Below are 22,671 nucleotides of genomic sequence, written 5' to 3'. Positions count from 1 at the left end.
ATCCGTACAGCCACGGCTCTGGGTTATCTATTACACAAGACAGGTCACGTCAGCTACGAAGCCAGTCACATAAAGCTGGCTCAGCCACTCATTAACCTCTGTGCCTCCTGCTCATTGGCAGGCATGTCCTTTGCCTGACAGCTGGGTGTAGACACCATTGGGACCAATCATGAACTAGTGCTTTAATTCAGTCAGAGTTCGTGGTGCGGCCACAGCTATATTTTACAATAGTTTTCATTTAATCTGCCCCTAAGTAGTGAAAGATTAATAATAATAATCAGGGCTTGTGAATCCAGCATTCTTGTTAGTATCATCCTTCTGATTCACGAAGCACACAAAAAACAGCTTGCTTTAGGACTAAATCAAATGAGGCAGGAGTGGTAACACTATAAACCTATAATATCATGATTTGTTAGTATAATAATAAAAAAAATGTTAAAACATGTATAACACAAATTGTTACAAAAGTATTAGGCTTGCCAGAATAATGATACTGACTTCTCAAAAGCAGCAGAAGCTATATTTTCATTTGTGTGACAGGGAAATAGACACTGATACACTGTTCTACTTTTTTGTGTTCTAGTTTGCTGTGCTACCCCTGGAGTTTAAGACAAATGATACAAGCCTCCATTCCAGGGAGCTGTGTTGTCTGAAGCTTTTTACAGTGCAGTAATCTTGCATTATGGGCATTCCTCAGCACATTCAAGACAGTCTGTTGACAAAGTTAGCCCAGCCAGGTTTTTAAGCACAGGCATGGAATGGGCAAACTAACCATGGTAATGCTGAACCAGTGGGATCCGACTGGACAAAGTGAGATCAATCAGCTAGTAGGAACTGGACGAGCTTGATGGGATGAATGGCCTCCTCTCATTTGTACATCATGTTCAGCTCCTAAACTCTCTAACCCTTTAGAAGGTTATCTTAACTTGTTTAAATTGTTTTCAGATACAATGTTAAACTTTAAAATGTATTGCAAGTTCTTTTTTCTTTATTCAAGTGGGCTAGGTGATGTCATATCTCAGGCTATCACCATGGTTCTCTTTAAACCTACATCTGAGAATTGTTTTTTAATTCAAATAGTTGCAATGTGGCACACTTGATTTCACCTCCTGCCTCAAAATACATCTGGTCTTGCTAAACTTCTTAATTATAACAGCCAGACACTGCTCTCCCATTGTTTTATATGAAGGGCATCTGTTCAGTTATTTCAAAACTGAGGTCCTATTGGAAGTGTCTCTGCAAGTCGCTTTGAATAAAAGCATCTACTAAGACTAAATAATATGAAGTACAGTTGAGAGACTAACACATGAACTTGTTCAGTGGTCTGCACTGATTATTTCAGACACAGTGGTAAATAAATATCTTTAAAATAGTGTAGGATAATAATGACAGCAACAGCATTGCAGTGGGATGTTTGGAGCGAATACTCAGGTGTCCACTATTAACTTGTGACACCACAGCAACACCATTACCCCTTAAAGTATATAGCTGGTTATATTGCAGACCGACGAGAGGTGTGTTCAAATAGTAGACTGCCGTTACCACAAAGCTCCCCCCTTCCAATCTCCACAAGTTTGATAGCAAAGCTCTTTCACCCCCTCACCAGACCCAACCAACAAAGTAAACATATACAGTGTTCCTTCTATTTCACCATGTGACTTGCACATCAGTACATGGTGAAGGGCTCATACAGGAAAATATAGGACTGTCAGGATGGCTAATGGTGAAACAGCGAGGGAGCACTGTACTGTATTCAAATGGGTGGGGAGGATTGAATTGTTTGAAATGATAAATCTGAAGGAACACACCTGGACCACCTGTCCCCTTGTATCCAATATCGGCACACAATTTACCATTGAAACAGTGAAGGCCACTAGGCCGTTACAATGGGATTACGAAAACCTGCCAAACATACCAGCAATAAAAACTTATTGTACGTTGTGATGAATCTACACACAATTGAGTTTCTCACTATGTAAAAGTCACCTTTCCCAGCTGGGTGTCACAACATGGGATGACAACTACAGCATTGACAGCAGGCAATGAACATTTTAATCCACTCTCAGCCAATCGAAAAGCCAGATTTCAGCACACCATGGTGTGCCAGAAGAGGTGTCTCATGCAGGGTACCTTGCTATCAGGAATAAAGAACAGCATTTCCTATGTATAGGGTGATTTTCCAGGAATTGAAACAGGATTTAAAAGTGGATGTTTACAGTTTACCCTGTTTCCCCAAAGTGCCCATGAGAAGATACTCTTACACCAGCAGAGAGAGGCTTTCCAGGCATTTCAATAAATGAACAGCAAGTCAAGCTTGATTTTTTAAAATTTATTTATCAAAAATACCTTGTTATATATTTCATGTAAGAGGCGTACAATTTACCTTTTGCAGCAGCAGCCCAAAATTAAATTTACAGGTTTCACAAAATTGCACATTCCAGCCTATTTCAAAAGACAACAGGGTACACAGGACTGCTAATCTGTAGGTTTTAAAAATACATATTTACATAGAAAATTGTTTTGCCAAATGGAATTTTAAAAAAGGCATTCCTCAAAATAAACATTAGGGGTGATGCTCCAGGTTTTAAATTGGCAGTAACTTGCAAATTGCAAGTAAAAAAACAAACAAAAAAAAAAAAAACTACTACATCATTCTAGTCAAAACAAATCAATTTAATATTAAAATGACCACCTTAAGATTCTGATTACATAACCCTTAGAAACAGTGGACAGGCCTGCTGAAGGTTCCTTTGCAAACAGACTGCTTGTTACAGAGATAGTTACTGGACCGTGCTGCCAACACACAAGCATTAGTACTTCCCTGTGGTACTGAAGTGAAGGAGCGGATACATTTACAAGCAAGGCAGACCCCAGATGCAGTATTCACAATAGTGCTCCCGCATACACATTTCAGATACGGCATTTACAGGACAGGAGGGAGCACATTTCTTTCCAAAACACTGTAGACATGCAGGCCGTCCCATTCACAGTGGGGTCTGTTTGAACATATTCTAAAAAGATAATTCCCTTTGTATTCAATCTACAAGCTACCCCACAAACCATGTGGGAAAGATACAACTGTATTCTGAATATTGGGTTAGCATGACTGGAATATCCAGTTTTCCTACTAAATAGAAGCCCGTTTATTTAAATGTAGCCGGTCATTCCTGTTGCTTCATGTATTTTTCATCTGTATAATGAGATAATGCTATTTTTTTTTTTTTTTTTTTTTTTTTTTGTTTTGAAGATGGCTGGTGGAAGGAGGAATCGACACGTTATATTACATTAGGTACAGTCCATGGTTTGAATTGGTTCAAGGACCATTGCATGCAGTAGATTGTAACCAATGTGTAGTAAAGAACGAGAGTAGAGGGACTAAACAGCATCTGCAATTGGCTACAAGAGCCAGACAAGGACATTTCTGAAGGGCTCAAGGAATAAAAGCTGGACAAATGAACCAATCAAAACTTAACTCCCTGGCAGCCTCTGTGCAGTGGAGCAAAGCCAAACTTGGGTAACAGGAAAAGCAGACTGGCAGACAGAGAGAAAGCCAATCATGGCCTTTCTTCCTTTTACGCTCTTTATGAGTAAGGGCAGGTCTATTTCAGGCTTCATCCGGATTGTAAAGCTAAACAGGTTAGCAAACTGACGTTTCAGCCGATTAGTTTTCTTAAAAAAAAAAAAAAAAAAAAACACACCTGAAAAGGCAAGACTGAGAATGGTTAGCTGGCCATGCTCACTTCTGTGCCAATCCTGAAGACTATGCAGCTGAAACATCAGAGGAAATAACCCAACCCTCACTCTGGGACACGGTGAGGGCAAACTGACAACTAAGCTTCCTCTTCAGCCTCTTAACTCAACAGATGTCAGGAGCCAGATGCAATAAACACCTGAAGGATATAAAAAGGTAAAGATTTATTTGTGCCAAGTTGCTTTCTGTAACACCCTTAGACTCAAGAAACACTACTTTGTAAAAACTGCTAAAAGGAGAAACTTAACTCAAGAGGTTTTATGGCTTTTGCATGTAGACCACAATAATGAATCTAAATGGAAGCATCATGCATTCTCAGTCCAGCATCAACAACCCTAAACATACTGGGCACCCATTCGAAAAGCGGGGACGGGAGGATAAACCAGTTTTGAGAAAGTGCAAAAGAACATGCCAACACTGGCAAACTGTTCTAGCTCTTTACTAGCGATCTCAGCTCCTATTTGGGACTCTACTTCCAGCAGGATCTCTTTACAATCACCGGGGAAAGAGGGGCTCTTCAATAATTCATCGCAGAGGAGACCCTGAACACATATTTACTCTCCCCTGGACAGTCAGCATAGCTGCTAAAAAACTTTCCCACTGCTGTATACAAATACCCTGCGGGTTTGGGAGCTCTTCAGTAATTCATTGTGAATGAGCAACCCGTGTGGAGAGGTGGGGGAGGGATACGATCGTATTTAAAAAGTACTACCCTGCTTCCAGTGTCCAAATATGGAGCCTCTTTCTTCCGTCCAGCAAGATCAAGCTTCCCCAAACCCTGTAAAACCGATATATACACGTTTAAAACCATCGTCCCACACAGCATTCACTCAGTAAGGGGGGTACCGCCCAATACCCCCAGAGTTCTGGACTGCGTACTGCCCTGGAGGAAGGGCGGGCATCTCAGGCACCAGTGCGTCAAACACGCTCTTGTTGGGGGGCACAGACTGGAGCAGGTTGTCTAGATCCATAAGGGCAGGGGGCTGCCGGTGGTGGTAGGCCTGCAGAGGAACACCAGGTCGGGGCAGGAAGGACCAGTAGGCAGGGCCCACGTAGGCTGCAGCAGGAGAGGGCCGGTAGTTGTAGAAGGGCAGGCCCCCCAGCTGCACAAAGGGGTTGCTGGGGAAGCGCATGCTGGGAGGAGCCACTGCATTAGGAGGCGCGTATTTGGTGTATGATGTAGGCAGCTCCCATGGGGCAGAGGTCCTCTTAGCTGACTTCAGAGGTGTGGGGCAGTCCTCGTAGCTATCCGAATCGGACCCCTCTCCTCCCACGGGCAGCGGCCTGGGGCGCTTGTGTGCCACCAGCCCGCTCCTCCAGCTAGAGTCGTCTGAGGAAGAGGAGGAGGAAGCAGGGCTGACCGAGCTGCCGGAAGTGCTCCATGAGGAGTAACAGAGGCTGCGGAACTCAGAGGAGGAGTAGCCCATGCTGGACTGAGACCGGGGGAAGGGCTCCGAGTCGTGGAAGAAGGGTCTCGGCTCCCAGCCCCCCTGCCCCGGGAGTCTCTGTTCCCCCTGCTTGCAGTGTTCACCCAGCTTCTCTCCAGCACTGGGCTTGAAGCTGTGGAGCAGGGAGTCGATGGCGAAGGACGAGTCCAGTTTGGGGCGGTACGGGTCTTCGGAGATGTGGCGGGTGGCGGGGGCCGGCTCGCTGGGGGGAGTGGAGTCCCCGAGCTGGAGCTGGTCCTGTCCACAGGGCCGCCCGTGCAGGATGTAGGGTGCCAGGTCCTGCGCGAAGACTGTCTCCTCCTGTCGTGACACTGCTGTGTTTTGTCGCTTTAGCAGATCCAAGGGGACACGCGACACATCCACCGCCCAGAAGTTTCCTTTTCCCTGGGGCTTGCCTGGATCCTTCAGGACCTGGGTGAAAGACAGGATTTAATACATAATTCACAGTATGGCCACAGAACCAACTACCTGCTAAAAATCATACATTTATTGTAAAATCATGAAGCCAATCCAAAGCAATCTAAAATGCCAAATGTCAAAACAGGGCAGCACGTACATTCTAAAGACATGGATAACGGCACTTACCCTGTAGTGTGTTCTTTTATTTTAATTAAAATGTGATTGATAAAAAAAACACCCATCAACTCACTGTTGCAGGGCTTGAAAATATCACTAGCCCTGCACCCATTTCTGGCTTTCAGAACTTCCCTTATTCAGGGCATGAGTAAATGTCACCTGTAGGTTTACTAAAGGAGTTGTTCACACAGCTATAACGGAGAAACTATATAAACTCCTGGCTCCTGATCATTTCAATAAATGATAGGCGTTTTCAAACCCAGGCCAGGGTGCTGAAGGGCTAGTGTGAATGTGAAGCTGTGCTGCTGGAGAAAGGACTATAGTGTGCAGCTGCAGTTTTGGAAACATGGGGCTTGTACCCTTGAACCCATGGCCTCACCTTGACGAAGCAGTCGTAGGAGGAGAGGTTGTGCCGCACAGAGTCCCGCCAGCCCTTGTAATTCCCCTTGAAGAACGGGAAGAGGGTGCTGATCTCCTTCAGGATCTGAAGATGAAACACACGAGCTTCATGAAACAAGTGCTGGCAATGCTGTCCACTCACTTTACTACTGAGCATCAATTTAACCAGATACAGAGGCACAACTTCAAACACGGTCTGCCCTCATCAGCAACTACTAAACTCAATAGTGCTGCATTTAGAAATAGTAAAAGAAACAAGTTCAAAAGAGAAACATTGATGATCTTTCAGGGTCTTCAATTGGGGGGGGGGGGGACTTCCTAGTTGAAATATTTGTCATTGAACTTAAGTTTTTCAGTATTTCAAAATTCTGCACTATTAAGTGTAACAGTTATGACTGATTATGACAGATATGGTAGTGTACATTTGAAGGTGTGCCCCTTTTTTTATCCATTTACAAAATATTTACTTTTCAGCAGAATAGTGCTTCCGCGTGATTACAGTACTCAGTGTGCCTACAGGGGTCGCCTCAAGACTGGAGGATTAAAGCGCTCCAAATACCGAATGTATTTCCGGAGGATTTAATAAAATAATGGTCAATAACTTCCAATGTAAATTTATTTATCTGATACATTTGATATTAACCACAGTGTTCCTAACAGAGACAGTTTCAGTAAGAGCAGCGTTACCATTAATTCAGAAGTGCACCATTGCAGTACGTCAATTGCAATTTCCTTGTGGTATGTTAACTGCACATTGCTTCGTATAAAGTGAAAGCGGAAATTCGCGATTAATTGCATAATACATTTGTATTGTACGATTAAAACCAAGGGGTCACAGAAACGGTAGTCGCAGAAAGCTAATGGCAACACATGCGCTCTCGATTTAAAAAAAAAAAAAAAAAAAACTGTATAGCAAAAAAAGTTCTAAACGTATCAAAGTGTAGAATAATGGGTTTTATAACTATACTTGTATACAAATGTGTTTTATATATCTACTCATACGTAAAATCCCCAAAGAGGTATTTTTTGCCCAGTATGTGCATCATGGTGCTACACCGGCGTGTACAGACTACGGTATTAATCTTTAGAACCATGGCATGCAGTGGTCACAACTAGATTGAGGGGATTCTTAAACGGGGCATGGATTTTATTCAACCCAACACTTTCAATGGATCCAGGTTATGACTTCCTAAAGCGGTGTGTCACCTTACCTGGGACAAGGTCAGCTTTTTCTCCTGGGAATTCTGGATGACCATGGCTATCATGGCTAGGTAGGAGTACGGAGGTTTGGGGTAGCGCTGGTAGTTTTTCTTTTTTCCGTTTTTTGCGCTTTTGTCCTCTACCCATTTCTTGTTCTGTTCTGTGGTATCTCCATTTGTCTCGTACCCGTTATTACGCATCTCTTTCGCGGGTACGCACTTGTTCAGAAGTACTGGGGCGGTCATACTGGCGTTGGGTTCCAGCTGCATTATCTTCTCTATGATAGATCCAGCTGCCGCTGCTTTCGCTGGCCGGAGATCCGCCGGCCAGGGGCTACCGTAAGCAGCCCACGCTGGAGGGGAATTCAGCCCCAAACTGTGCCTGGCCGCGACGGCTGCTCTGAAGTAGTCAACGTGCGCCGAGCTGGAGTTGTGGTGGTGCTGGGGAGGTGGTGGCCACTCAAGTTGAAGTTCAGAGACGGTTCTGGGGCTGTAGCAGGGTGAGGGCAGGTAGGCGAGGGTAGGTTGCCCATGCAGGAGGTTGCTGCTCCCCCAGTGTTTTGTCATGTTGATTTGTTGCTCTCTCTCTCTCCCCTCTTCTGGATCATGCAGGACTGTCCTGAACTTTGTCAGACTGCTGGCACCAGTGGATGCTATTTGTAGAGCAAACAATTAACAGTTTCATGTTAATCCTGTAGTGTAATCAGAAAGAGAATAGAAGCCTCTCTCTGGATGAATGAGGTGTCACCACGGGGGGGGGGGGGGGGGGGGGGGGGGGTCTCTGGGGGGGGCTCTGGGGGTTGCGGTACAGGCCTGTGTCCACTACCTACACCCCCCTCCCCCCAAACAACAACATGCATCAAGAAACATCAATTTCACAGAGATTGAGAAATACCATCCCCACAGAACAGAAAGCGAGAACCCCATGTGTGTGGTGCTTAAAACACCACGATCTACTCCCTGCTGGTACCAGAGCCTGTCGCCTTGCAGGGGCAACCATGCCAACTCCTCTCATTTAAAATGACGCCTTTTATAATGAGGAGGCAATAAACATGTTTTTATCATAGAAGCTGGGTGGGTATTTCTTTAATAGGAAAAGGTGGGTGAATAACGCCGTTCGGAACGATGCATTTGTCTGTTTTCAAAAATACTAAATCGGACATCATGCAACGTTCAATCAAATATTTATAATGAAACACGGTATGTCACTAAGTTAACGTCAAACCGACAATTGTGCATTTGTGAAAGCATTATATAATTCAACTATTTGATAAACTAATGATCAATAAATACCTACCCGAGGGTATAGTGAAGTTCAGTGTCCGCTGCGTGCATGGAATTAGCTTTGCATTGCAGCGGGTGTATAAAGCAGTTTTTAGGCGAGACAGTTTTAAACACAGGACGCAACACACCAATAACGAAAGCAAAAAACAATGTACAATTAAACAGGCTACAGTTTCCGTTTTTTAAACAAATACACAAACCTCCTCACTCGGTCATAAGATGTACACATTGAGGAGGTCGCCTCGTACGCATAATAACTAGCTTACTATAAAAAGTACGACACTTTCTATAGCATATGCGGCTTCGTGTTAAAGCCACGATACATACGTAATGAATCGCGCACAATTGAGAACACTGCTCCTGCAGCCCCACACCGGCGACTAATCTGTTTACAAGTCCTAAATTGATTTGTTGCTCTCTAAAATAACTAAAAACGCATTGAAATGTTTGACACTTCACTGAATTCTAAAAGGCTGCATACTGTGTTTAACAATCCGCGCCTCGCATTCGACAATGAATAACCCTTAGATGCAAGCTATTTGAATTGCTATGCAATTTATTAATTAATTTCCAAGTTAGGAATTTAAGTTTCACTTTTTTAAACAAAAGAAACAATTACATTTGTCTAGTTACAACTGTCTATTAGACATTGAAATAAAACACTTTAATTGTTGGCAATGTTTAAATAGATTTTATATTTTAAAGATTTGCATCATTTTGGAGTGTTCTCATATCATGAATATGATCCTTAAACAGCATAATAATTAAAATTGCACTGTTCTTAAACTGAATTAAAAAAAAAAAGAATAAGATTGCAGAAACTAAAAGAGAGATAGGCCGATTGAAACCCGAAAGCGCACGTTTAGTTATGCGACAGTTTCTTTGCAGATGGGCCCTAGCCTACAATACACCTGATGTGCAACTTTCCTAACAGTACGTGTCAAGAGGGGTTTAAATGTGTCTTTCTGGGTTCCTTTGTTCAAACTAATGCGGTGTTAATGTCTGCGGGCTAATACTTACCCAGTGCGACTCTTGAACAGATTATGGCAATCGCATTCCTAACGACTTATTGAAATTTGCGCTACCTAGGAAAGCGCACATTCCCAAACAATGCACCTCCGTTTGTATTTAGCGTAAAGTCGCTCACACCAAAAAAGAAACGCAATATTTCAAATCTTGTTTTGTGTCACATTAGTAATGACGGCGACTACTGATTGCACAATTCCAAAAACAAATATAGAAACAAATAGATAAGGTTATGTCTACCCATCGCTATCAAACGCGATTTGTAGTCTATACGTACCTGCTGTGGAAATATATATTACACCTTAATACAATGCACAAGCCACTGAACCAATCATTTTTTATACTCGTTTTTAAAAATATACATTAAAAGACGACTAGGTGGATTTTTCTCAAGGTGACTGCTTGGGTATCATTTTGCAACAGAGCACACCGCGCGCTGGTTAACTAATCACCTCGCTTTGAACGAGCCGCAGCTGCTGTCAATCTGGTCACTAGCGTGCTCTTAATAAAATTAAATAAATAGGCAATATGCAGAAGAAATGAGGCATCAGTGTTTATATATATATATATATATATATATATATATATATATATATATATATATATATATATATATGTGTGTGTGTGTGTGTGTGTGTGTGTGTGTGTGTGTGTGTGTGTGTGTATGTGTGTGTGTATATATACACACACATACACACACACACACACACACACACACACACACACACACACACACACACACACACACAGTTGCCCATATTTATACAGCGTCCTTGATGAACCAATGCATAAATGCATATAAATATAAATAACCACCATAGAATAGCTATAGACTGCTCTCCAATGAAAGGCCATATTAAAATCTATGTTTTGTGCTTAGATGTAAAGATGCAGATTGGATCAACATTTGGAATAGAATCTGTGTTCCAAAGTGAAGGAGAATGAAATGCCCTGCATCAGAAGCTTTTAATGGAGTAACTGGAATTACCATGTTTTGTGTTTTTAGTATTTAATCTAGTTTTTTTTAATTTGAGGCACATTGTATTAGTTCCAAGCATTCCAAGCAAAAAAAAAGTCTAGTCTCTATTCTTTTGCTCACATGTAGGCCTTTTTCCAGAAGATCCATAACCTACAAAATGAATGCCGTCAACTTCAATCATAAGGGCACTGAATTAGGAAATACAAGCAAATTACCAATGGCCTTACTGAATTATCAAGGACACTTGGTATATTGTGAATCATTTTTTTCAACAACGCTTTTGGTTTTAACCCAGGCCAAAGGTGATATTCTTATTAATATTCTGCTTACATAAAAAAAAAAATAACTTCATTGATGATCTCAGGAATTGAGGAGATCAGTAGATTAAACTGCATTTATTTTGTATATGTGTAATATTGTATTCATATAGCAGCAGGCTAACAGCATACATTGTGATAGCCACTCCTCTATGGTTAGTTTGTTTAGCTTGTGTTTAGTCACTGTTGAACCTTTACAGGGCCAAGACTAAGAGTTTATTAAGTGCAGAACTGGTGAAGAAGTGGCAAGTAGATCAAATGAAATTAAATGACATATGTAACCCTTAACAAGACCACAGTAACCAAGACGCCCTGCTCTTTGTAAATCAATTTTTTAGGAAATAATTGAGATTTCTGTGTGTTTGTTTTAGTGTGCAGGCTCTAGTTTCAAACTACTGACAGAACCTGTCCAGTGAGATATAATAAAACTCTTGCTCCCATATCAGATCATAATTCAAATAAACAGTTAGCAGTGCTGTGGAAGTTATTTCTAAAAAGAAAAGCTGTTACAAGTTACTTGAACAAAATTGTAACTAGTTAAAGTAACTTATTGCTTTGAAAAAAAGTAACTAGTTACACCACAAGTAGTTACTTCTCAGGCACGGTTTACATTTTACATAAATATATTTCTTCAGTTTGGTCAGGCTGCATCTGGAAATATTGTTTGAAGATCCAGATATCAAACCCATTTTTTCCCTCCTCTGACGTTGTTTTCAAGCACAATTATATGAAAAGCGAGTCTGTGTGACATATAAGGTTTGACTCCAGCAGTACAACACTCTGTGTTGCCAGTTTGAGCTGTGAGTGTGCTACGTCAAGTGGATGTGGCTAACGGAATCATTTCAAAACTCTTCATACAATACAGGTTAAAGAAAGTTCTCAGTTTGTTTGATGGGCTTTCCAGGGAATCAGTTATTGCTCCACTTCCTAGGTTCTTTCACCTTAGCAGTGCCATCTGTGTCAAAGCATTGTATTGGCAGAAATCATGTCAGTCAATAGGAGAAGCAGCTGATTGGTTGCTGACAGGAAAGAGTGTTGACGTGGTTGGGAAAATGTCACCACCTAGTGACCAAGGAAGTGCAAGATTCTCTGAAAGCAGGGCCTGTAAACAAATACTTCCTTAACCGGGTTCAGTACCAGAGATCATGTTATAAAAGGAAGCGTAGGCTTCTTTCAAAACTATACAGTGAATGAATGTGCTTGGCGTGGAAAACAAATGCAACTGTTTTGCTAGCTTCTATTACTGGAACATTTTTCTGTATTGCAGAATCAATTTTTTATCCAATATTTATTTTAATATTTATCACATATCATAATTCTGAACAACAAGCTGCATTTGTATAAAGATGGCATTCATATTAAAAAAAAAAAAAAACAAAATGATGCAAAAGTGCACACGTGAGCCATCACAGGATTCTATACACATGAAAAAAATAAATACGAAGGCAGCAATAGACTTTCTGCAAATATACCCTATGGTAGTTCTATTAAAGGTGAGGCATCTTCCAGTGTAAGCTGTTCATTTTTGGCTGTCACTTGTCAGAATTCTCCTCTGTATAGACCCTTGTGCTCTCTGATATCCTGGATGTAGAAGTTCCCAAACACTGGGATGGCAATGGGAGGTGTCACCTGGTTAGCGAGCTAATCAGGACCAGGGTGCCTTGTAAAGAGAGTGCAGCACTGTTTCGGAGTGATGGGAAGTTGGAAACAGATCAAGCTGATTAGCTTTTCTGAATCAGGATGTTTCAGATAAGATGACACACAGGCCTGGTATAATGAGACAGTACAAGCTGCTTACACAAGTAGGGCTTAAACCCATTGCTGTCTCCAGGGGGTCAGAGAGCTAGCCCTCAAATAACATGCATGCTGATCCCTAATTTATCTTCCCGAATTCAAAATTAAGCACACGGGCAGTGCATTCAACCCCTGTCCTGTCTAGTCACCTCTCCAGTATTTAATAATCCACTGCACTGCTGCACTGGTCCACTCAATGAGACGTTAAACTGAGGCCCTGTGAACATTAAAGATCATATCAGAACTGCAACAATTATTACATTCATTTATTACTGATTAGCATGGCTAGCCTTGCATAACCAGTTATCCTGAACCACTTGTATAAGTTTACTACAGTAAATTTGCATGACAATTTAATAATGATCAAAGTTTTCCCATGCTTTCCCCATGGTTACACAAAGCATTCCCCATAGTTTAACTTGGTTTGCCATATTTATTAAAATGCTTTAACATTCTGTGGATCTCAAAAGTATTCACCCCCCCTTGGACTTTTCCACATTTTATTGTGTTACAACATGGAATCAAAATGGATTTAATTAGGAGTTTTTGCCACTGATCAATACAAAAAAGAGTCCACCTGTGTGCAATTAAGGTGTTTCACGTGATTTCAGGTTAAATACACCTGTCTGTGGGAGGTCCCGCAGTTGGGTAGTACATTTCCTAACAAAAACTACATCATGAAGACGAAGGAACATTCAAAGCAAATCCAGAATAAGGTTCTTCAAAAGCTCCTATCAGGGGTAAGATATAAAAACATTTCCAAGGCATTGAATATCCCCCGGAGCACAGTAAAGTCAATTATTAAGAAATGGAGAGAAAATGGCACAACTGTGAATCTGTCTAGAAAAGGCCGTCCTCAACAACTGAGTATCTGGGCAAGAAGGGCACTAGTCAGGGAGGCCACCAAGAGGCCTATGGCAACTCTAAAGGAGGTACAGTCTTCCATGGCTGAGCTGGGAGACACTATGCATACGGCAACAATAGTCCGGGTGCTTCACAAAACTGGCCTTTATGGGAGATTGGCAAAAAGAAAGCCATTGTTGAAAAAAACTCACATCAAATCTCAGTTAGAGTTTGCCAGAAGGCATGTGGGAGACTCTGAGACCAAGTGGAAGAAGATTATATGGTCTGATGAGACCAAAATAGAGCTTTTTGGCCTCAATGCTAAGCAAAGGTGTCTCTACCAAATATTGACTCAAGGGGGTGAATACTTATGCAATCAATTATTTTCTGTTTTGTATTTGTAATTAATTTAGAACAATTTGTAGACTTTATTTTTCTCTTTGACATTATGGACTTTTTTGTGTTGATCAGTGGCAAAAATTCCTAATTAAATCCATTTTGTAACACAATAAAATGTGGAAAAGTCCAAGAGGGGTGAATACTGTTGCGAGCCACTGTACCTCTCTGTGCTTTTGTACAATGCTTACCATTGCTTTGTCATGCGTTCACTGTGCTTTATTACACTTTGCTCTGCTTTTACTAGGACAAACTTTTAGAAGGGACTGACCAACACTTTATTAAAAGTCACTTCCCCTTTAGAACGTATCCGTAGCAGCTACTTTACAGAGATTGTAGCTCTGCACTGAGAATGTCAATGAAGAAGCACTCGGAGCGTTTAAACCCTAACACATGGACCAGCCTGCTCCTGGTTCCTGCTATGTGTTGGTCCGCACTTCATAAGCAGCCTCTTCTAATCCCTCTCTGCTCTGGCTTATCCCCCAGCTGAAAGGATCCGAGGACTGAGATGGGGGTATTAACTAGCAAGCCTCAGTCTTTGAAAATGAGATGGACTAATCCCTAAACTGCAGACATCTTGTCCATCCAGGGTTTGCAGGGGGTGTTTTTGTTTGAGGGGTCATGACTGTAGGGCTCAAACAAGTTCTGTATCAAAGGAACCACTGCTTGCTCCTGGCCTGCGACTCCCTTCTGCTCAAATCCTCTGAAGTAAAGCGGCAGGGAGTGGGACCAGCAGGTTAGGATGAGGTTGTACAAGAGCAGTGACAGAGAGACCACACCTAGAATACTGTGTTCCATTCTACTTGCCATAATACCAAAAGGGGTCTTGGAGAGAGTCCAGCAAAATGCAACCAGACCCATTCCAGAGCTGAAAGGCATGAGCTATGAATATAGCCTGGAGCAAAGAAGAATTAGGGGTGAATTTCAAATCTTTAAAGGAGTTGACAAAGTTAGCCCTAAGCAATACAGAAAGCAGGACCAGAGTACACTTAGGACAGAATGTAGTCTTGTGGTTAGAGCTGAGGTACTAGGAAAGAGGGAGGCAGTATGCTCTAGTGTTTAGAGCTGAGTTACTGGGAGAGGGGGAGACAGTGTGGTCTAGTGGTTAGAAGGACTGGGAGAGGGGGAGGCAGTGTAGTCTAGTGGTTAGAGCTGAGAAACTAGGGGGAGAGAGGCTGTGCAATCTAGTGGTTAGAGCTGAGTCACTGGGAGAGGGGGAAGCGGTGTGGTCCAGTGGTTAGAGCTGAGCTACTGGGAGGGAGGCAGTGTGGTCTAGTGGTTAGAGCTGAGCAAGTGGGAGGGAGGCAGTGTGGTCTAGTGGTTAGAGCTGAGTGATTAGGAGAGAGGCAGTATGGTTTAGTGATTACAGCTGAGGGATTAGGAGAGAAGTAGTATGGTTTAGTGGTTAGAATTGAGCAAGTGGGAGGAAGGGAGGCAGTGTGGTGCATTGATATCAGGTTTAGAAGGTAACTCCAAGACAGAACATGCTCAGTAAATAAGTAAACATCTTATTATGTGTGTGAGGTTGCTCTAGTCCTTGTGTGCAATGTTTTTAGATGGTACGGTCTGAGCTGTGCTATTGTGGGGTCTGTGCACGGCTGGCTGGAGATGCAGTGGAGAGACTACCCCCTGGGGCAGGAGACACAGAGGTGTTGGGCTGGTTTATCATGCGAAAGCCAGAGAGTCTGCAGGCAGAGGTATGCATATGAAGAGGGGGTGTGTGAGAAAGCGTGTGTGTGTCTCTCTACCCAACTAATGTGTTTGGAGATAAAAGTTTCTCACAGTGAAAGCATAGCAAAGTGTAATAAAGCACAGTGAAAGCACAGCAAAGTGTAATAAAGCACAGTGAAAGAAAGGTGAAACATAAGTAAAGTGTGGTAAAAATATTTAAATTATGTTAAATGTATAGCCACAGCAAAATTCCAAAACTATAGTGAAAATGTGCTGTGGTAAACTTTTATCAGGGTCTGCCTTCACTGAAGACTATACCGTTCCTATAGAAATGTGGGGAAGGGTATATTGCATAATCTGATTCTGGGGATATATGGAGGTGCCTGTCTGTCCATACAGCCATCCATCTGTTTGAATGTCACACGTACATAATCTGAAGAATCACTTTTCCAATTGAGATTAAACATTTAATTGCTAATTCTTATTCTATTGTATTCTGGACATACTCGTCAACTTCTTCATGCCACTGATAGCCCTGATTTTGAATTCACAGCTGTGGCAATGGGGGATGTGTGTCTCTGACATACTTGTATTAACTACACTCTCTGTAAACGCTCTATAAGTTTAGTTTAGAGGGCTTTCAAACAAGATAACTCCAGCCTCACTTTGGTCACAGTCACAAAAAGAAATATAATCCCACATCTCATTTAATTCATCAAAGCTGTACGGAAAGCGTAAATTATAGCTTGCTGAACCTAACCCTCTGCCTGTCTGCAGTCACTGCATTCCTCGTCCAGCTTGTTAAGGGTTAATAATGAGTTTGCTCACAGATATCTAAAGCTCCCGTTAGTGGAACTGCATGCAGCATCAAAGCTCTTTCATAAGACTGAAAGGGTTAAACAACGTTGTCCTGTTTAACAAAGGCAAAGAGATCAATTTAGATTAGCCTTAACCTGGGCCCAGTGCAATCTGCTGGCAGGGTGTGGTGGAGACACCAGGTGGCGGAGGGGAGTAGTGCACACACTGACAGCTAGAGACAAACCCCAGACGGTCTGTTTTTCAGTGTGGTGAGTAATCTTAAATCTACAGAATGATCCAATTAACCACAGATAGGCTTGAGTGATTTTGTGGTTGTCTTATTGGACATGTGCTGATAAAAAAAAAAAAAAGCTGCATTCTTTGTATCCACCCATAACTATAAACACTCGATAGTGCTGAATTTAGAAATGCTGAAAGAAACTGCATGAATTCGACGACAAACCTTTTGACCAGAAGTCAAATGTTTTTAATGATAAATACTTCTGCTCAAAATGTATGTCAATGAATTGAAAATGAATGAAGCATTCCACCCTAGCCTTTACCTTCTGTGTTCATTGACTGGACAGTCTACTATACTTCATTCAAAATGCAAATACATGGGTGGAAAGCGGATACTGTGTAATCCCACACATTACTCCTCAAACACTGTGTAGCCCTGCAGTGCCTGTGGCAGGGGCCAGGCTGTTCCATTCCACGTATAAATAAATAACTAAGGGGTTTAATTGGTTCCATTTAAAAATTAAGCCCATGGTTAAAATTGCCAGCGTTGTCTGTCCCTTATCTATAGTAATAATGGCTTCTTTTATTGAGTTAATGAAAGACCTTCACTGAGATTAATATAGGACAGGCACTTGAAGGTATCCCACTTTTCTCAACTGTTATTAAACTTCCTGTAAAGCAGTGCCAGCCATGAGGTCAAAAAACATCTTAAAACACATGCTAGCTATAACATGTGCTTCTTTCAAAACTGCACATTTTAGATCTGTGTAGTTCATATTAGCGCAAAACAGGTACGATTCTGGGAATTATTTTGTTTAGAATCACTGTAATATACTGTTCAGGATCGCGACACGGAGCACTTTTCATTCTAAGTGTATTTCTTCACTGAGTAACCACCAGAGTATTCTTCTCCCACAGGCTTGTCAGACAGTATATTTGACCACAGAAGGAGCACTGGTGACATGGGCTGGTTGGGATTGGGGTTTGCTGGTGCTGTGACATGAGAGGTTGAATAGGGCTGTTTACTGACAGCTAAGTATCCCTCCCTGCTGTCAGGTATGAAGAGGGCAGTGAGGCTCTCTGTGCAGATAAGAGCTGAGACTGAGCATTCACACCCTATCTCTCTGCATTATATTCAGCCAGGCCAGATAAACACTGTGCTGGTCAGCTCAGCCCTCTCCTCCTCCCTCCCTCCCACCCTCATTAACACTCAGAGAGGCTCACTGGTGTTACATGGGACTGAGAGACGGGCCATGCTGAACTGGAATCCAGCTGAAAAGTTTGTCATTAAAATGTTTGTTTTGCTATTTCTGGATTCAGTGCTATTGATTGTTTAATAAGTATGGGTGTGTGTGGGATGTGCAGAGGCAGTTGTTTTCGTACGCATTGCTAAATGTAGAGTATTCAAGTGTGACTTTGTACAGTGGAATGGTATTTGAATTAAAACACGCTAACCCAGGCCAGTAATGATGAGAACAGAAAACAATTGACGATGATGACATAATAAGTTTTGGAAGCTAATCTGAAGTTTTAGCAGAAAATTGGGAACATGGGACATTTAGGTAGCAAATCATAAGTCTAGCCTGGAACTTCTTACCCAACAAACTCCAGCTGTGAGTATTCTGATTGGCTGCAATAACAAGTCTGCCACCTGCTGGTAAGAGCCTGCAAGTGACCACAAGGCAGCATTGATTAAACAAAGTACAGCTTCTGTTGGACTTGCTGGAGATGAGCTTTCCTTATCCAACTGATATTCTCACAGTTAATGAGAATATCACATTCTGGAACGGAAACGGATATGAGAATGGAGAGTACTTCACAAAAAACTAGTTCAAGATCTGCAGTTAGCAAAGAAATGGAACTCCAGGTTTGTGTCTGTGGCTGGAGCAAAGTGACAATGTTTAAGGGTTTGAAGATTCATCAAGGGAGAATGAAATGCTTGAGGGAGATGGGACAAAGGCCTTGCATTAATCAGTACTTCTTACAAAGTCAGTCAAGTCAGTCGAATGGAAGCAAACCACAGTTTGCAGGATATCAGCCCCCCCTGTCATAGATATGAGGAGGACCTGCATGGATGCAACTAGTGATGAATCTAATGATCCTTGTGAACCCGGTCAGATGAACCAGCATAAGAGAGAAAAGAACCTCAACGGGCACAAGCCTAGAGTTAAATGGCCAAAGCTTGTGGGAAAACTACGTGGGACACAGTAAACACGGATCTCTGTTTTGCGTTGGAAAGGTTAAGTGGATCAGTTGAAAAGAAGCTAGTTAAATTTGGGGACATCATCTACGCATATGGAAGTGAGAGGTTTGTTTAAAAAAGGAAGGAAAAAGTACAAACTATTCCTGGAAAGTCTAGACGGCAGCAGGAGATTAAAAGCTTAGTTAGAGAAAGGAAGGAGGAAGCAATGGAGAGGAGCAGAACAAAGTCAGGAGGGACTCAATCTGTTACAAAGGGTCATAAAAGATAAGCTTGCAACCTTGCGCAGAGCTGAGTGCCTACAGAAAAACTACAAAAAGAAGGCGCATGCGAGGACTAACTTTTACAAAGATCCATTCAAATTTGTAAAGAAGTTGTTCACCAGTGAGAAAAATGGCACACTAAAATCACCTAAGTTTGAGCTGGAGAGATACTTGGAGGAAACACATAAAGATTAAAAAAGACAGGAGCCTATGTCAATTCCTTCAGACATCCCACCTATCAATCCACCCGAATATCAAATGGAGGACTGTGCACCTAAGTAGAAACAAGTAGAGCAAGATGTGAAAAAAAGCAAGGGCATCATCATCTCTAGGGCCTAATGGAGTTCCATACAGAGTGTACAATAGTGCTTCTGGAGTTCTACGAATCCTGTGGAAATTGATGAAAGTGGCATGGGAAAAGCAGGCTGTACCAAGAGCATGGCGCCGAGCAGGTGGAGTCTTTATGCTAAAAGCAAAAAGACTTTACAAGCATGAGTCAGTTTCGCCCTATTTCCCTATTAAATGTAGAAGGCAAGATTTTCTTCAGCATTATTGCTCAGAGATTGTCAACTTACCTACTAAAGCACTGTTTTTTTGACACTTCAGTACATTCCACGTTTCCCAGGATGCTTAGAACACATTTAGAGATATCTGAAAGTGCAATTTAGAGATATCTCATTTAATGAGCTATTTAAAGATACATGGAAATAACTGTGATATCTTTAAATGTTTTTGAGATATCTCTAAATGATCATTTGGCTTGTCAAATGGGGTGTCTGTTGGTTTGTTTGTCACACTTACAATGTTTGCAACTGTCAGGAGAATCGCTTATCACACTGTGATTAAACCTGCCATTGCTAATTCTTTTTCTATGTTATTCTTTATACACTGTTGATATAATACCACAGTGTAATAAAGCACAGTGAAAGCACGGTAAAGCACAAAATTATGATTACAATGAATAAAATACAGACAAAGGCATGGGAAACTGCCACAGGGGAAACTTTTATAAGGACATCACTCTTACACTGGTGTTTGCAGAGTCACAATCAATCAATCAGTCAGCCAGCCAACCGATCAGCCCATCGGCTGATATTTACTCAGCCTGTGTGAACTGTGAAGGGGTTAAAAGTTAAAGTCCTCGCTCTCCTCGGTCCCTCTACAAAGCAGCCGTCACTCTGTGACACATATGTCATAGAACTGTGGAACTCTGATATGTATGGCCTGAAGCATTTGGCTTTATAATAAATGTGCTCTGTGCTTGTACCAGCAATCCGTCTCTATAGTGCCATGTGGATTAAGCAGCCTGGCTTTTATATTTTATATGCAATTACATATCTAAATTTCTTATAATCGACTGCACTCACGAGGACGTCCACTTTGTTAGTCAGAAAGTGCAAATGTGGTAATGTTATGTTGGTAAGCAGAACTCAGTATTTTGGAGATGATTATTGTGAAGTTTGAATCGGATTTTTATTGGACGGTTTGTCTAGATACAGCAGCAGAGCTCCTTGTTGCCGGTTGACTTTAATTTCTTTATATTTTTTATTTTCCTTTTACAATGGCACGACTTGTGAGGGGCTGACATAACACTCGCAATACTATTTCGACTCTGAAGACGTCTTACAATTTGTGACGCGCGCGGGGCCCCATTAGGTGTGGGGCCATAAGCCACCGCCCTGCTCGCCTTGCCCAAAGGCTGGCTCTAAATATAAGGTTGCGCTCTATTGCAGTACAATCACATTTGAAATGGCTTAGTGCTAAGGTTACAATCTTTTGTCCTAATCTGTTTTGGAAGCACAGTCTAATGTCAAAGCTGTAGCCCTATGCTCACACTAGTTTAGTAATGTATTAGGTTGTGTTAGCGTCATTAATGAATAATATTAACAGTTGTATTGCTTGATTATTATTATTTTTGTAATACTTCTCATATGCCTTGTTTTCTGCATTCTACCTGACAGTTTGTTTGTTGTTACATTGATTTTTGTATTAATCCGATGTTTATTTTATGAGCTATAATAAATACAACAGGTTTATAAATTGTACACGACTGTGTTATTTTAGGAAAGGGAGATCGTGCCTAACTAACTTGCTTGATTTTTTTGAGGATGCAACATCGATAATGGATAATTGCAAAGCATATGACATGGTTTATTTAGATTTCCAGAAAGCTTTTGACAAAGTCCCGCACAAAAGATTAATTCTCAAACTGAACGCAGTTGGGATTCAAGGAAACACATGTACATGGATTAGGGAGTGGTTAACTTGTAGAAAACAGAAAGTACTGATTAGAGGAAAAACCTCAGAATGGAGTGTGGTAACCAGCGGTGTACCACAGGGATCAGTATTAGGTCCTCTGCTATTCCTAATCTACATTAATGATTTAGATTCTGGTATAGTAAGCAAACTTGTTAAATTTGCAGACGACACAAAAGCAGGAGGAGTGGCAAACACTGTTGCAGCAGCAAAGGTTATTCAAAATGATCTAGACAAGATTCAGAACTGGGCAGACACATGGCAAATGACATTTAATAGAGAAAAGTGTAAGGTACTGCACGCAGGAAATAAAAATGTACATTATAAATATCATATGGGAGATATTGAAATTGGAGAAGGAATCTATGAAAAAGACCTAGTAGTTTTTGTTGACTCAGAAATGTCTTCATCAAGGCAATGTGGGGAAGCTATAAAAAAGGCTAACAAGATACTCGGATACATTGTGAAAAGTGTTGAATTTAAATCAAGGGAAGTAATGTTAAAACCGTACAATGCACTTGTAAGACCTCATCTTGAATATTGTGTTCAGTTCTGGTCACCTCGCTATAAAAATGATATTGCTGCTCTAGAAAAAGTGCAAAGAAGAGCGACCAGAATTATTCCGGGCTTAAAAGGCATGTCATATGCAGACAGGCTAAAAGAATTGAATCTGTTCAGTCTTGAACAAAGAAGACTACGTGGCGACCTAATTCAAGCATTCAAAATTCTAAAAGGTATTGACAGTGTCGACGCAAGGGACTTTTTCAGCCTGAAAAAAGAAACAAGGACCAGGGGTCACAAATGGAGTTTAGAAAAAGGGGCATTCAGAACAGAAAATAGGAGACACTTTTTTACACAGAGAATTGTGAGGGTCTGGAATCAACTCCCCAGTAATGTTATTGAAGCTGACACCCTGGGATCCTTCAAGAAGCTGCTTGATGAGATTTTGGGATCAATAAGCTACTAACAACCAAACGAGCAAGATGGGCCGAATGGCCTCCTCTCGTTTGTAAACTTTCTTATGTTCTTTCTTATGTTCTTATGTTCTTATTACATACAGCAATGTCCCGGTTTTTCTCTGGAAATTTGGTAACCCTATTTAGTGCCGAGATTTGCCACACCCAATATGGCGGACGGGCATTGACACTTTACAAATGTCCGCCTGGTAGGCTGTTGCGGTCGCGGTTTGAATTTGCCTGGAATGATCCGGAAATGAGTTCGGTTGTTATGG

General features: G+C 41.6%; 1 protein-coding gene across 1 annotated transcript; it reads right to left on the bottom strand.

Annotated features, from left to right (window-relative positions):
* Nucleotides 1-3,823: 3,823 nt before the first annotated feature.
* On the bottom strand, nucleotides 3,824-7,940 carry LOC121313789 (forkhead box protein H1-like). The gene is made up of 4 exons (XM_041246583.1): nucleotides 7,386-7,940; nucleotides 6,155-6,259; nucleotides 5,192-5,610; nucleotides 3,824-5,149 (listed from the first exon to the last, which is right to left on the bottom strand). Exons 1-4 carry the CDS (start codon nucleotides 7,938-7,940, stop codon nucleotides 4,582-4,584), a joined length of 1,647 nt encoding a protein of 548 aa, XP_041102517.1. The 3' UTR covers nucleotides 3,824-4,581.
* Nucleotides 7,941-22,671: the final 14,731 nt, after the last annotated feature.

Source organism: Polyodon spathula, chromosome 4 (genome assembly GCF_017654505.1).
Source record: "Polyodon spathula isolate WHYD16114869_AA chromosome 4, ASM1765450v1, whole genome shotgun sequence".
Lineage (NCBI taxonomy): Eukaryota > Metazoa > Chordata > Actinopteri > Acipenseriformes > Polyodontidae > Polyodon > Polyodon spathula.
This window is presented reverse-complemented; position numbering and strand designations above follow the sequence as displayed.